Source organism: Heterodontus francisci, chromosome 8 (genome assembly GCF_036365525.1).
Source record: "Heterodontus francisci isolate sHetFra1 chromosome 8, sHetFra1.hap1, whole genome shotgun sequence".
Taxonomy (NCBI): Eukaryota; Metazoa; Chordata; class Chondrichthyes; order Heterodontiformes; family Heterodontidae; genus Heterodontus; species Heterodontus francisci.
The window spans coordinates 106234384-106247612 of record NC_090378.1 but is presented as its reverse complement, the minus strand read 5'-3'; the positions used below and the strand labels follow the sequence as shown (position 1 = coordinate 106247612).

At 43.7% G+C, this 13229-nt stretch overlaps 1 protein-coding gene across 1 annotated transcript in view; it reads left to right on the top strand.

Annotated features, from left to right (window-relative positions):
* Positions 1–461: 461 nt before the first annotated feature.
* Positions 462–13229, top strand: part of si:ch211-267e7.3 (ADAMTS-like protein 2) — a 152114-nt gene continuing 139346 nt past the window's right edge. Inside the window, exon 1 of the mRNA XM_068036528.1 lies at positions 462–589. Within this exon, the coding sequence (XP_067892629.1) occupies positions 462–589 (128 nt within the window). The remainder of the gene's footprint in view (positions 590–13229) is intronic.

The following is a 13229-nucleotide window of genomic DNA, read 5'->3' as shown; positions in this document are numbered from 1 at the left end:
TTGTTTCCACACATGAAAAAAAAAACTGGGGATCCTGTCTATTCTTCTTAACGTCTGGTATTAAAGAGGAAACGTTTCCTCTTTTAACCTGCTGCGCAAGCTTCAAAGGCAGTCACGCAGCCTGGAGGTGGCTCCAGGTCCCAGCCCCTTGTGACTTGCAGCCACTTGCGTGAATCGGTTCAGGTCGACTGCCCCCTGCCCCCCCCCCCCCCAAGTTTTGTGTGGCTTGGGGGGGAAGAGAGAAAAAAAGTTCAAAAGAATGTGCAATAGGCACACACAGACACAAAGCCCTGGGAGGAAAAAGAATGGGTGTCTTTTCCTTTCAGCTGGGGTCTTGCACACACACTGCTAGTCTAGCTTGTCAATCAGGGTAAATGGAGCGATCTGCCCCCCTCGCTTGCACCCACAGGTTGTAAAGTCATTAATTGTTCTCCATCCAGGTTTCATCAAGCTCTCCCTTGATGTGTTCCTCCTGCAGTTCTGCTGGAGAATGGCTGCCAGGGATTGGACTCTCAGCAATAGGTCTGCTGCGCTTTTCACCTATTCTGTGCTTTTCCTTCTGTGGCGGGCTGAGGCTCACGGCTATCCGGTAAGTTTTAGTTCTTATCTTACACACCCGTAAGCTTTGGTGCTTTCTCTCTCTCCCTTTCTCGTTGGAACCTGAGCAGCAGCCTGCTTCACAGGACAACACAAGACAAAAGCTGTTTTAGTGTGAGAACTTCTCACGTGTGTGTGTGTGCGAGGTGGTGAGAAAACATTTGTTTCTTGGTTTGACTCTTTGCTTTACTTTAAAGGGTTTTAGACGTATATTTAAAAAAAAACTCTGCAGATCAGTTCAACGCTTGGCTTTAAAAACGTGTTTAAATGATATTGTTTCATGTTTCCAGATTTGAGGGAGAGATTTTTTCTTAGCAGAAATGTTTTAAAAACAATTTGCAGAATATATAACAAGAGTTGGATGTATGTTGTATGTGCTTTGGATAAAGTGTCCGTTTAAACTGAACCATCCTATCTTACATCTTGGAGCATGAAAGCATTTAATGTGGGTTTTCTTTTTAACCCCGCTGTTTCCAATTGCAGACTCCCATCACACACACGGCTTTTTACTTTAAATAAAAACCTTCCTGCCAGTTTAGCCGCGTTTCATCCTCGGCAAATGAACTTTGCGCGCGCACGCCGGTACTTTTAGTTTCCCCTCACACGACTGACAGCTTATCGGTATTATAACTCGGAGTTAATTTGCTTGTTTCTTTGCATCCGATTATTGTACAAGGTGGGAATTAGATAAGCGAGAACCTTAAGTGTTGACATGAAGCGATTGGGATGAAGTTTTTTATTTAGTGAAAGGACAAGGTGTGGATTTGAATTTAATAGATTGTGTTGGGGGTTAAGTGATTTGAGGTGAAGTTTTTTTCTTTTAGGAAAGGGCGAGGGGAATGTGACCTGGTCTGTTTCTTTTTTGAAATGCCGGTGTTGGGCCTGGCAGGAGGGCAGTGTGCAGATTGAGAGGCTGGGGAGGGCAGCTTGCAGCCCCCTTCTTGCTTGTCTAGACGAGGAGGCACATTAATTTTGCCTCAAACGTGAAGCCTTTCATCTGGCCCTGGTTCGGGGGCTCTGGCACATCACGTGGGATTTGTTTTGTCTCTGGCCGCTCTTGTGAGCTGCCAACCCCGAGGGGAGAAAGGAGAAGCGATTAGGCTTAGTGTGTGATTGTTCAACCCAAAGCTTTCTCTAACATGAACTTAGCCACTGTACTCAAAGCCGTAAGACTTTGCAAATCTCTGGCTCCTTGCAAAATCAAAATTGGGCATCATTAAAGTGAACCGATTAGCTAAACATTTCCCTTGGAAAAAAACATGTTTAAAAGATTGTTTGCGGTGGCGCTTCAGCCTTTTTTTTTTGTTTGTTTTGTGCTCTGGAGGTTTTCCCACAGTCACTGAGCGCTCAGATCACAGCAATGAGCCCCCCCTCCTCCTCCTCCTCCTCCTCCTCTCCCCAACAAAACTCCCCATTGAAATCGGGAGCTCCCCACACTAAGCGGGAGCCCATGGGAAAAGCAGCAAGCTGCCAAAAGTTAGTGGGAAAGTATACTCACTTCCTGCTAATTACCGCTTCAGGTGGAGAGGCTTGGTTGACAGATGGAAGGTCAAACGTGTGAACAACGTTCCATGTTAAATGTGCTTTTAAAGAAATTACTTTTGTAGAATTATATAGAATATACAGCACAGAAACGGGCCATTCGGTCCAGCCAGTCCATTCTGGCGTTAATGTTCCACTCCAGCCCTCTCCCACCCTTCCTCACCTAACTATTAGGATCACCTCTATTCCTTTCTCCCTCATGTTGATTTAGCCTCCCCTTAAATGCATCTTATATTCGCTTCAGTTTACTCCCTGTAGTAGCGAATTCCACATTCTCATCACTTTCTAGGTTAAGTAGTTTCTTCTTAGTCACAAAAACTAAAATAGGGAATTAACTTGTATTGATGACTTCTAGTTTTGCTCTTCCACATAACTGGAAGCCACACTATCAAAATCTTTCATAATTTTCAAGATCTTTATTAGGCCACCCCTCAGCCTTCGCTTGTCAAGAAAATAGAGACCCAGCCTGTTCATCGTTTCCACTTAGGTATAAGCTTGCATTTTTGGTACCATCCTAGTAAATCTCGTTTGCCCCCTTTCTGGTGCTTCTGTCCTTTTTAATAACATGATGACCAGAATTGTACATATTACTCCAAGTGTGGTCTGACCAAGGTTCAATACAAGTTTAGCATAATTTAGCTACTTTTTAATTCTATCCCTCCAGAAATAAGCCCTGATTCTTGATTTGCTTTTGTTAATGACCTTAATGACCTGTGCTGCTACTTTTTAGTGATTTCTGTACTTGTACTCCCAGATCTCTTTGTTCTTCTACCCCATTTAAATTTGTATTTTCTAAGTAATATACAACCTTATTTTTCTTACCAAAATCTTAATACCTCGAACTTAACTGTGCCAAATATATGCCCATTCTGCAAGTTTATTAATATCTTCCTGTAATTTCAGTATTGATTATTTCCTCAATTTAGTGTCATCTGCAAATTTAGAAATTGTGTTTTTGATTCCATAGTCTAATTTGTGAATAGTGGTCCCAACACTGTTCCTTGTGGGACCCCACTTTCCACCGTTTGTTACTCTGAATAGCTATCCTTTACCCCCACTCTCTGCTTTCTATCTCACATCCAGCAAGCTATCTATTCTGCTCCTTATCCGCTTGCTCCATATGCTCTAATATTCATTATTATTTGGCATTTTATTGAAGGCCTTTGGAAATCTAGATAAATTACATCTACTGCATTACCAGTTACCTCTCCAAAGAATTCAATGAGGTTGGTCAAATCCATGCTGATTATTTGTTATTTTTGGTTTCACAATGTTTTCTATTTTTCCCATCACCAATATTAAGCTGACTGGTTCACTGGGTATGGTTCAATGGACATGTTCTATCTCCCTTTGTAAATATAAGTATTATGTTGGCTATTCCCCAGTCATCTGGCACTGCATCTTTTTCCAATGATCTGTTAAATATCTGTGATAGTGTCTGTGCTATTTCTTTCCTAGATTCTTTTTTAAAATGTGTGAAGCAATCCATCTGGACCGGAGGTTTTTATCCTCTTTGAGTTTGATTAGTTTAGTTACTATTTCTTCTGTTTTATATTAAGTGCAGTTATATCATTTCTAATCTCATCTTCTGACATTTAAATTTTTATTAGCAGTTCCTCTCTTTATTTTTAACCATTTTTTCCCCACTCCTGCACTATATCTCTATTTCCTGGCCATATATGTCCTCCCTTAGTTTAGTCTGTCCTATGCTCTCCTTTCCTGTTTGATTTATATTTAGGCTTGTTTCATTTCTTGTAGCTCTCTCCCTCCTTCTTACTAGTTTAAAGCCTTTGCCACTTCCCTATTTACACTTTTTACTAGGACATTGGTCCCATTCCAGTTCAGGAGGATCCCGTCCCATCAGTATAGTTCCTTCCTGACCCAGTACTGGTGTCAGTGTCCTGTGAAATGGAACATCTCTTGCCCACACCAGCTCTTTAGTTATGTGTTAGATGAAGAGAATTATTTGTTTTGATACCAATTTGCATGTGGCTCAGGCAATAATCCAGTAATTATGACCCTCAGGGTCCTGCTTTTTAATTTAGCTCCTAACTCCTGATACTCCCTCAGCAGGGCCTCCTCCCTGTTCCTACCTACATAGTTTGTTCCAACTAGACAATTGGATTTTTCTCTTTCCTCTCCAGTACTGAATCAGTGCTCCTCCATGTTAAACATAGCGTGGAAGAAGTACTGAGGGTAATATGGGCACAGAATGTACTCTGGGTGGAGGACCTCAATGTCCGTCACCGAGTGTGGCTTGGTAACACCGCTACTGAACGAGCTGGCCAAATCCTGAAGGACATATCTGTCAGACTGGGCTTGTGGCAGGTAGTGAGAGAATCAACACAAATCAAAAACCTACTTGATCTCATCCTCACCAATCTACCTGCCACTGATGCATCTGTTAGTGACAGTATTGGTAGGAGTGACCATAGAACAGTGCTTGCGAAATCAAAGCCTTGTCTTTGCACTGTGGACACTGTCCATCGTATTGTGATACTGCCACCGTGTTAAGTGGTGTAAATTCGGAAAAAATCTAGCTGCTCAAAACTGGACATCCATGAGATGCTGTCAGCCATCAGCAGCAGAATTTTATTTCACCACAATCTCTAACCTCATGGCCTGGTATATCCCCCATTCTACCATTGCCTTCAAGCCAGGGGACCAAGCCTAGTTCAATGAGGAGTATTGAAGAACATGCCAGGAACAGCACCAGGCATACGCGGCCATGCAGCTTAGAGGGACCATTGGCTCTGGCTCTGACTATCTCACTCTCTGCTGCCAGTTCTTCCGCTTGTCTTCTGCGTGGTTTCCTCACAGGCTCTCTCTCACTGACTTTCTGCCGCCAGTTCTCCGACTTTTATCTGTTGTCCACTCGCACTCTTGCTACTCAGCCTTGCTCTCGCTCATATAACTTGCATTTATATAGCGCCTTTCATGACACCCCGAAGTGCTACAGTCAATGAATTACTTTTGAAATGTAGTGACTGTTGTAATGTTGGAAACACGTCAGTTAATTTGAGCACAAGTTCTTATAAATAGCATGTGGTAATGACTGGAAAATTTATTTGTGATTTTTGTTGAGGGATAAATATTGGTCAGACACTGGGAAGAACTTCCATGTTCTCCGAATCGTGCCATGAGATCTTTTTATGCCACCTGAGAGGGTTTAATATCTCCTCCAAAAGACAGCACCTCTGACAGTACAGCACTTCCTCAGTACAGGACTGATGAGTCAGCCTAGAATTTGCGCTTATTTCTAGAGCGGGGCTTGAACTCAAACTTCTGACTCAAAAAGGAGAGTGCTAACACACTGGGCCATGACTGAAAGCTTGGTTGAGGCAGCAATGAACAGAGACAGACCTTTTTCACAAAAGGTAACTGTCGTAATTTTCCTCCTCCGTCTGCCCTCCTATGTAGTCATGACTCTGCTCGGTACAGGTCCATGGGCATGAGCATCCTTTGAGGTGTCTTACCTAGCCAATTATTCTTCAGCTGGAGCCCAGACCATGATTTCATTGGTCTCAGCTGTGATGCCCTCTAATCATTTTTTTTACTCGACATTTACACAGCTAAATGGGTTTTGGTGAGAAAATTAAAGGAAGAAAAATAAACCAAACCTTTTTATTCACTATTCATTAACCACTTCTAAAACATAGAACACCACACACTAAAATCATGGGCTACATCAAAATCCACGGTTCAAAGCGACAGCTCTTGCATTCCAGGCCAAAGGCACAATATGTAAACTTCTTCACCTCCCTATCTCTCTCCTCCACTGGTAGCCATGCCTTAAGCTCTGAATTCTCTCCCCAAATCTCTTTGCCACGCTCTCTCCTCCTTTAGGACACTCTTTAAAACCTACCTCTTTCACCTGTCCTAATGTCTCCTTTGGTGGCATGGTGCCAAACTTTGTCTGAAAGTGCTCCTGTGAAGCACCTTGTTACATAAAGGTGCTTGTTGTTGCATTTAGATGGGGCTCTTTATGTAACTCAGCATCTCCAATTACTTTACAAGGCAGAGCTGCAGAGCAAGATGGAATTTGGGGAGCGAGAACCAGGAGCTGGCCAAATAGATGAGTTTACAGGAGGCTTTTCAAGGCAGGCATTGAGGTAACAAGGTGAAATCTTTTCAGCAAGCTTTTGGGCAGAGGCCAGGAATGTACTGACTGAGGAACCTCCAATGATGGAGTTCAGGAGCAAATGCTCTAGGCTGATATTCCAGGACAGTACTAGGGAGTGCTGCGTTGTCAGAGGCGCCATCCTTTGGCTGAGACAGTAGACTAAGCCTCATGTATTTTTTTTGATGATTTGGGTGGATGCTGGAGATTCATGGCATGCTTTTGAAGGTTAGGAGGGTGTAGTCCCAATGCCTGGCAAACATTTCTCCCTCAATCAATGCCAGCAGCACAGTTCATGCCCTAGTGGCTTGGCATGAGCAAGTGGGCAGGATCATTAATCCCAACAACTCTGTACCATCCCCGTCTTGGAAGTCTATGAGAGAAGGGCTGGTTGGCTCACTGCCTCATCCTCCCTGTGAGTATATGTACTGCTTCCTTTCTGCCACTCCCACTCTCAACCACAGTGAAAAGGCAGGGGAGTAGGACTAGGTGAGTTGCTTTTGCAGAGAGGCAGCACAGACACAACAGGCCAAATGGCCGCCTTGTGTGCTGTAACGATTCTATGATTCTATGAACCCGGCTGGATCCCTCCCACACATCGATTACAACAGGAATCGTGGCTGCTCTGGGAAGCGAAAGAGCTCAGAGCACATGTGCATGTCCTGTTACGTCATGCACACGTGCTTCTTGTGATAGTGGCATTTTCTGACATATGTTAGCATGCAACACCACTGAAAGGTTTATCCCAATAATGTTCTATGCTGTTTAAATAATCTTTCCCCTATCCCACCCTCAATGTCCTGTCCAGTGTGCTGCCAAGCCACACAGGTAAGGAAGGTCCTAGATTCGGTGTCTGATTTGACCCATGTTAGTTAAAGACAACTGAAGCCCTCTGTAGCCCTTGACCTACAATTATACAGCAGGAGTGGGGGTGGGGCGTGGAAATCAGGCACAGGTTCTACTCCTGATCACTGTTCACACTCCCTGCCGCAAAACACAAAAGCATAGGCAGGACAGGGCCTTCCCAGTTGCATAGCCTGCCAACACTTACTGCCTTTGCTCACACAAGAATAATGGGCATCAGAGGGGGTTCCTGGAGGGCTTGCAGCAATATGGAATTACATACCAGCAAATGAGAGGAGTAGGGAAGAGAAGGAGGAGCCAAAATCTGAAGAAAAACTGGGGAAGGAATAACAGCAGCATGTATCTGATTAAAATCCACACACCAGGCACTACCAGCCAGCAAAGTTAGAAAAATTATTACACGTGAAATAATCAGCAGTCATTAGAGGGGAAAATCAAGACCCAGGGGAATTGCTTCCTACTTAAAAGTACAGAAAATTCCTGAAACAAAATTTTTTAAAACACAACTGCAGAGCAGCAGCACCATTGAGTGAGTGAAGAAAAAAGGGGCTAGATTCCCTTTCACAACTGATCTGTAATCAGGTCTCAGCTGGAAGCTCAGGAAAAGGAGGAAGGGTCTTCACCAGTCTATTCTTGTGCCTCCTAGTGGTCAGTTGCAGAACAGCAGCAGTGGAAACCTGGGAGTGGATCACCCTCTGACCTCTCGGATACGATAAAAGGAACAAGAAGCAAATTGAATGCTGGCTCCCCCGGCAGTTTACTGGTTATTTCCACCGCTTGGTTGTATGTGCAAACCAAGGCTTGATCGCTATCTGTGCTGTTAACTTCAATTGGTCTCAAAACCCCAGGGCCAGAAAGAGGAAAAATAATTCCATTGTTTTGCTGTAACTTCTGTAAGAGAACACATTCCAAAGCTCTGTGGCCCACACACACACATTCATCACCCCAGCCTTGATTGATTCCATTTGCTGGGTAAGCGAGTGGAACTCATGGTCCCCGCCCCATATCGCTCCATTGCCTCACTCTATCCTGATTGATAAATGGTAGCCTTTACCAAATGCCCCTGCCTGCAGCCTCGACTCAAGCTTAAAACATTTATACATTGCTTTATGATATCCCAAACTGCTATGGACCGAGATAGAGTGTGCAGCAGTCTGTTCCTGTTGTTAACATGCCAACGATTGTAGTGCAAGGCAAGATCCCACAAGCAACAAATGAAATGAACAACTTTCCTCCAGACCTGCTGCCTGGTTCCACAGTTGATAGCAGCGAAACCGGCAGGGACATATGACGTGCTTGGTGCGACTTTTACATGATTGACGCAGTCTTCCCTTGTGTAAAGTGCGCTGCCATCTCTCCATATCCATGTTCACCAGTACTTGCAGAGCCCAGATGTCAGAGATAACATTGAGTTATTCCTCTTGAGCCATTTCCCACTGCTATTTTATGCTCCGTAGCTCGGTTCTTGGAGCTTTCACAAATGAGGGTCAACTGGCTCAATGCTTCAAAATTGGATTATTGCTGCAGGGAAATTTGCATTTTCTACATTGGCCAATTAGGGATGCAACACAATCAGGATCCATTATAAGTTCAAAGAAACCAGCTTCATGTAGTGGAAGATTCTCCCTTAAATATCACATTGACCGTGTTTCTGCTGGTATTCCCCTTGTTACTTGAAGGGATGAAGAATGTTGTTATGGATACTTCTTTTGGGGGAGGGGGCGGGTAGGGGAAATCAGGGCCCTCTTGTGCCAACTCATGCCATTTTCTGTTTGAAGTAACCCAGACTGGAAGATGCACAGTCCCTGATAGTGGACCAGCCTTAACTGTATTTTACTTTGCTGCTCACCTTTTGCTGCTGTGTGTGTCTCCCGAGCCTATGGATTTTTGTTTTGTTGTGTGATGCCAAATTGCAGTGTGTAGCATTACCTCCTTATGGTGTGTGATTCAGTGAGCCTTGTCCCAGGTTTGGGGATGGGACATGCATCAGGCGATCCCGGTTGGTGCAGTCTATCCACTAATGGGCAGGTGGCAGTTGCCTGCCAAGTAACATCTTAACAGTGGCCTCATGAGAATAGCACTGGGACCAAACAGCTCCTTTTGGTGCCCAGTTAGACTGGGGCTGGGAGGAGGAATAGTGAGAGAGGTTGGGCAGGGACCAGGTGTAGTGGGGATTGAAGTACAGTCTAATGGCTGCGAGAATCCCAGGGCCTGGAGTGATCTGCCAGACCTATGTAACAAGTTATACTTGATGGGAAGATCTGGTATTCACCCAGAGGACTGAACATGGTTGAACCCTTCAATGTGGACTTGTGATTTCAAAAGCATACATACCCAGTATTTTATCATTTTGATTGCAGAAGCGGAATCTGAAAGTACACAAAAACACAGCTTGCAGTTATGTAGGATTTAGAAATTATGATGGGGAATGTAAGAGCTCTATTTTCTGAGATGTTGTAGGGGATGCACAATTGAAACCATTGTCGATTGTTGTAAAAACCCATCTGGTTCACTAATGTCCTTTAGGGAAGGAAATCTGCCTTCCTTACCTGGTCTGGCCTACATGTGAATCCAGGCTGTCATGCAGGCCCCCACCTGCCAAGAATGAGGAATATTAATTTCACCACGTGAACATTAATTTTAAACTGTTACTGGAGTGAAGAAAGAACTGGTTAAAAAAACCACAATGGATCCTTGGCTGGTGAGACATTTTTGCATATTAACAAACAGTACTTGGAAAGGACAAAGGGGCTACTCCCTACTCCAATTTAGTCCAGAATGGAATTTTGATTACCAGACATTGAGGGTGGAGGAGCTCGCATTCTAGGTTAACTGCTTAGATGGCCGAATACACACATGGATGTGGTCACACCAGCTAGTCACATGACTAACCTGCTGCGCTACCTGAGTTTTAAAAAAAATTTGAACTTGCCACAGAGTTTTGAACTGGCAGAACGCTCCTGGCTCCAGGATTGAGAACATCTCTCTCCTGTCTGCTCTCCTCTCTTTCTCACCAGCTTTGGAATCCATTGAAGACACATGAACCCCAAGAGAGAAAAGCCTCCTACAGTGAACAAGGTTTAAGAAGAATACTGGGCCCCAATGAAAAGCAAGAATTATCGACAAGCAAGGACTCTATAGTGAGCTCGAAGCACACTAACAAGCAACTCTTCTGATATTGCCTCAAACCTCTCCACTTTATTTTTCTTCTCTTTTCTGTCTCTATTTGCATGCGCATATCGCGTATGGATGCTGGCGTGGGCACGACATGTATCCGTAGGCATTAACCAATTAGAGTTTAAGTTTCAGTTTTAATAAATTTCACTTTTCTTCTTTAAACCTAAGAAAGCTTGTTTGTGCTAATTTCTTTGCCTTATAATTGGAAAGCAGGAGCAAGGATTCACCAAGGGGGAGCTCAAAACATGGTGTGTTTAAAATTAAAACCCTGTTACAGTAAGACCGGTTGAAGGCTGAAAGGGAACCCTAGACACTTTTCTCACCTGGTCGTAACAAGGCCTACATGTGAATCCAGACCCACAGCAATATGGTTGACTCTTTTTAAAAAAAAAAAAGTACCCTCTGAAATGGCTCAGCAAGCCACTCAGTTCAAGGACAATTACGGATCGGCAATAAATGCTGGCCTAGCCAATGATGCCCACATCCCACAAACAAATAAAAAAAAAAAGAGCAGCATGGAGCAGAGTAGGCCATTTGGCCCTTGGAAGTCTGTTCACCATTCAATAAGATCATAGCTGATCTACCTCAATTCCAGTTTCCCGCCCTATCCCCGTATCCCTTAATTCTCTTGATATCCAAAAATCTATCAGTGTCTCACTGGAATATACTCAACACCTGAGCATCCGCAGCTCTCTGGGATAGAGAATTCCAAAGATTCACAACCCTTTGAGTGAAGAAATTTCTCCTCCTCAATCCTCAGCCTCATGACTCCGGTCATAACACCACCTTCCCTGAACTCCTACATCAGGAGATTTTGTGTTGTGAAATTTTATCTGGTGCATTTTGAGCCCTCTGTAATCCAACTTTCAAATGAAAAATAATTATTTGTATAGATTGGAGATGTTTTTAAATATAGAAATAAAAGCAGTTATATGGCCCTCATAAGTTAATGTTCTTCTAGGAATCTGCTGTACACTTGATATAGGCCCGAGATGTGTTCACAAGTTAAAACTGGCTTATTGCGTTCATCCCTGTTCGTGATCCCAGAGCAGCTTGGAATAGAGCAAGGGTTTTACCTGGATTTTTTAGGTGTTCTGATTTGACTAATTTAAAATAGCACGATTTTTTTTAAATTCTAGCTAACTTTTTAGAATGGGTAAGGGGGAGTCTGTATCATGGGAACAAAGACCATAAGTCCCGAGCTGTGTTGTGTGGCTGTTATGTATGGTTACCTTGAGGAGAAACACGAAATAATCACACCTATAACTGTGAGCAGCAGTAGCAATCAGCTGACTTTTAATTTTTGCCTCAATTTTGTGGGTAAACAGCGGTGGGAGAAAGCAATATTTATATCAGCCCAACCTTTAACCGCTCTAGTCTGACAGATTTCCTCTACTTTGCCCCCTGCCCACTATGGACCTAACTGATAATGTAACTGATTTTTCTGTTGTAAGCAGACAGTTGACCTTTTTACTTGGGACTGTTCCCAGTGTGCTCCAGTGTCTTCTAAACCATCTTGTTGCATAAGGTATGGGGAGAGACTTCAGGTAGGATTGCTGATCAAGCTGTTGTCAAGATGTCCCAGGACCCTGCTGCACATGCCAATAGTTTGAATCCCAGGGGAAATTTGTATGGATCTCAAAGGAAGATTACAGATCAGAGCAGAGTGTCCTTTAATAGGTTCACCATGGGTAACTGCATCACCTGGTATGATACTGAGCCACACAGAGACCTGTGTCTAATGCGGCCACCAGCATTGTTGGGCCCAGTGTCTGCATATCCACGTTCAAGATCAGCTGGACCCTCAAAACTTCCTACGCTGCTCCCTATTCATCCCCTGAAACTCTGGCTCAGGAGACATGGTCCCATTTCACATCTTTTGGTGTCAGCTGTGGCTCAGTTGGTAGTACTTTGGCCTCCTGAGTCAGAAGTTTGTGGGTTCAAATCGCACTTCAGGGACAACAGCACAAAAGCTAGACTGATGCTCCAGTGTAGCACTGAGGGAGTGATATTCTATCAGAAGTTCCATCTTTCGGAAGAAACTGCCCTTTCAGGTGCAAGTAGCAGATCCCATGCACTATAGTATTGACTTGTATTTATATAGTGCCTTTTATTTTATAAAACGTCCCAGGGCACTTCACAGGAACGTTATCAAATAAAATTTGAAACCGAGCCACATTAGAAGAATTGGGTCAATCCACAGAGAATTTTTGGGTATTGAATGTCTTTTGGAACTTGCACTTATGTTAACTGCCAAAAATATTTTTTTCTTTTGTTATGACTCCTAATAAGAATCACAGAATTGTTACAGTACAGAAGGAGGCCATTCAGCCCATTGTGTCTGTACCAGCTCTCTGAAAGAGCAATTCACTCAGTTCCACTCCCTCACCTTCTCCCCGTAACACTGCACATTCTTCCTTTTCATATAACAGTCTAATTCCCTTTTGAATGCTTCAATTGAACCTGCCCCCACCACACTCTCAGGCAGTGCATTCCAGACCTTAAACTTCTTCACGCAGAAAGTGGTTTTCCTCCTGTCACTTTTGCTTCTATTACCAAATATTTTAAATCTGTGCCCTCTCGTTCTTGATCCTTTCATGAGTGGGAACAGTTTCTCCCTATCTACTCTGTCCAGACCCCTCATGATTTTGAATACCTCTATCAAATCACCTCTCCGTCTTCTCCAAGGAAAACAGTCCCAACGTCTCCAATCTATCTTTATAACTGAAGTTCCTAATCGCTGAATAAGAATCCACATTAGGACAATGAAGAGTTGGTTTTAAGGAGCATTTTAGAGCAGAGGTGGAGAGGTTTGGGGAAGGAACTGGGAACTCCAGAGCTTAGGAAGCTGAAGGCATGACCAGCAATGATGGAATGCTGAAAATCGGGGATGCGGTAGAGGCCAGAATTGGAGGAGTGCAGATGGGTT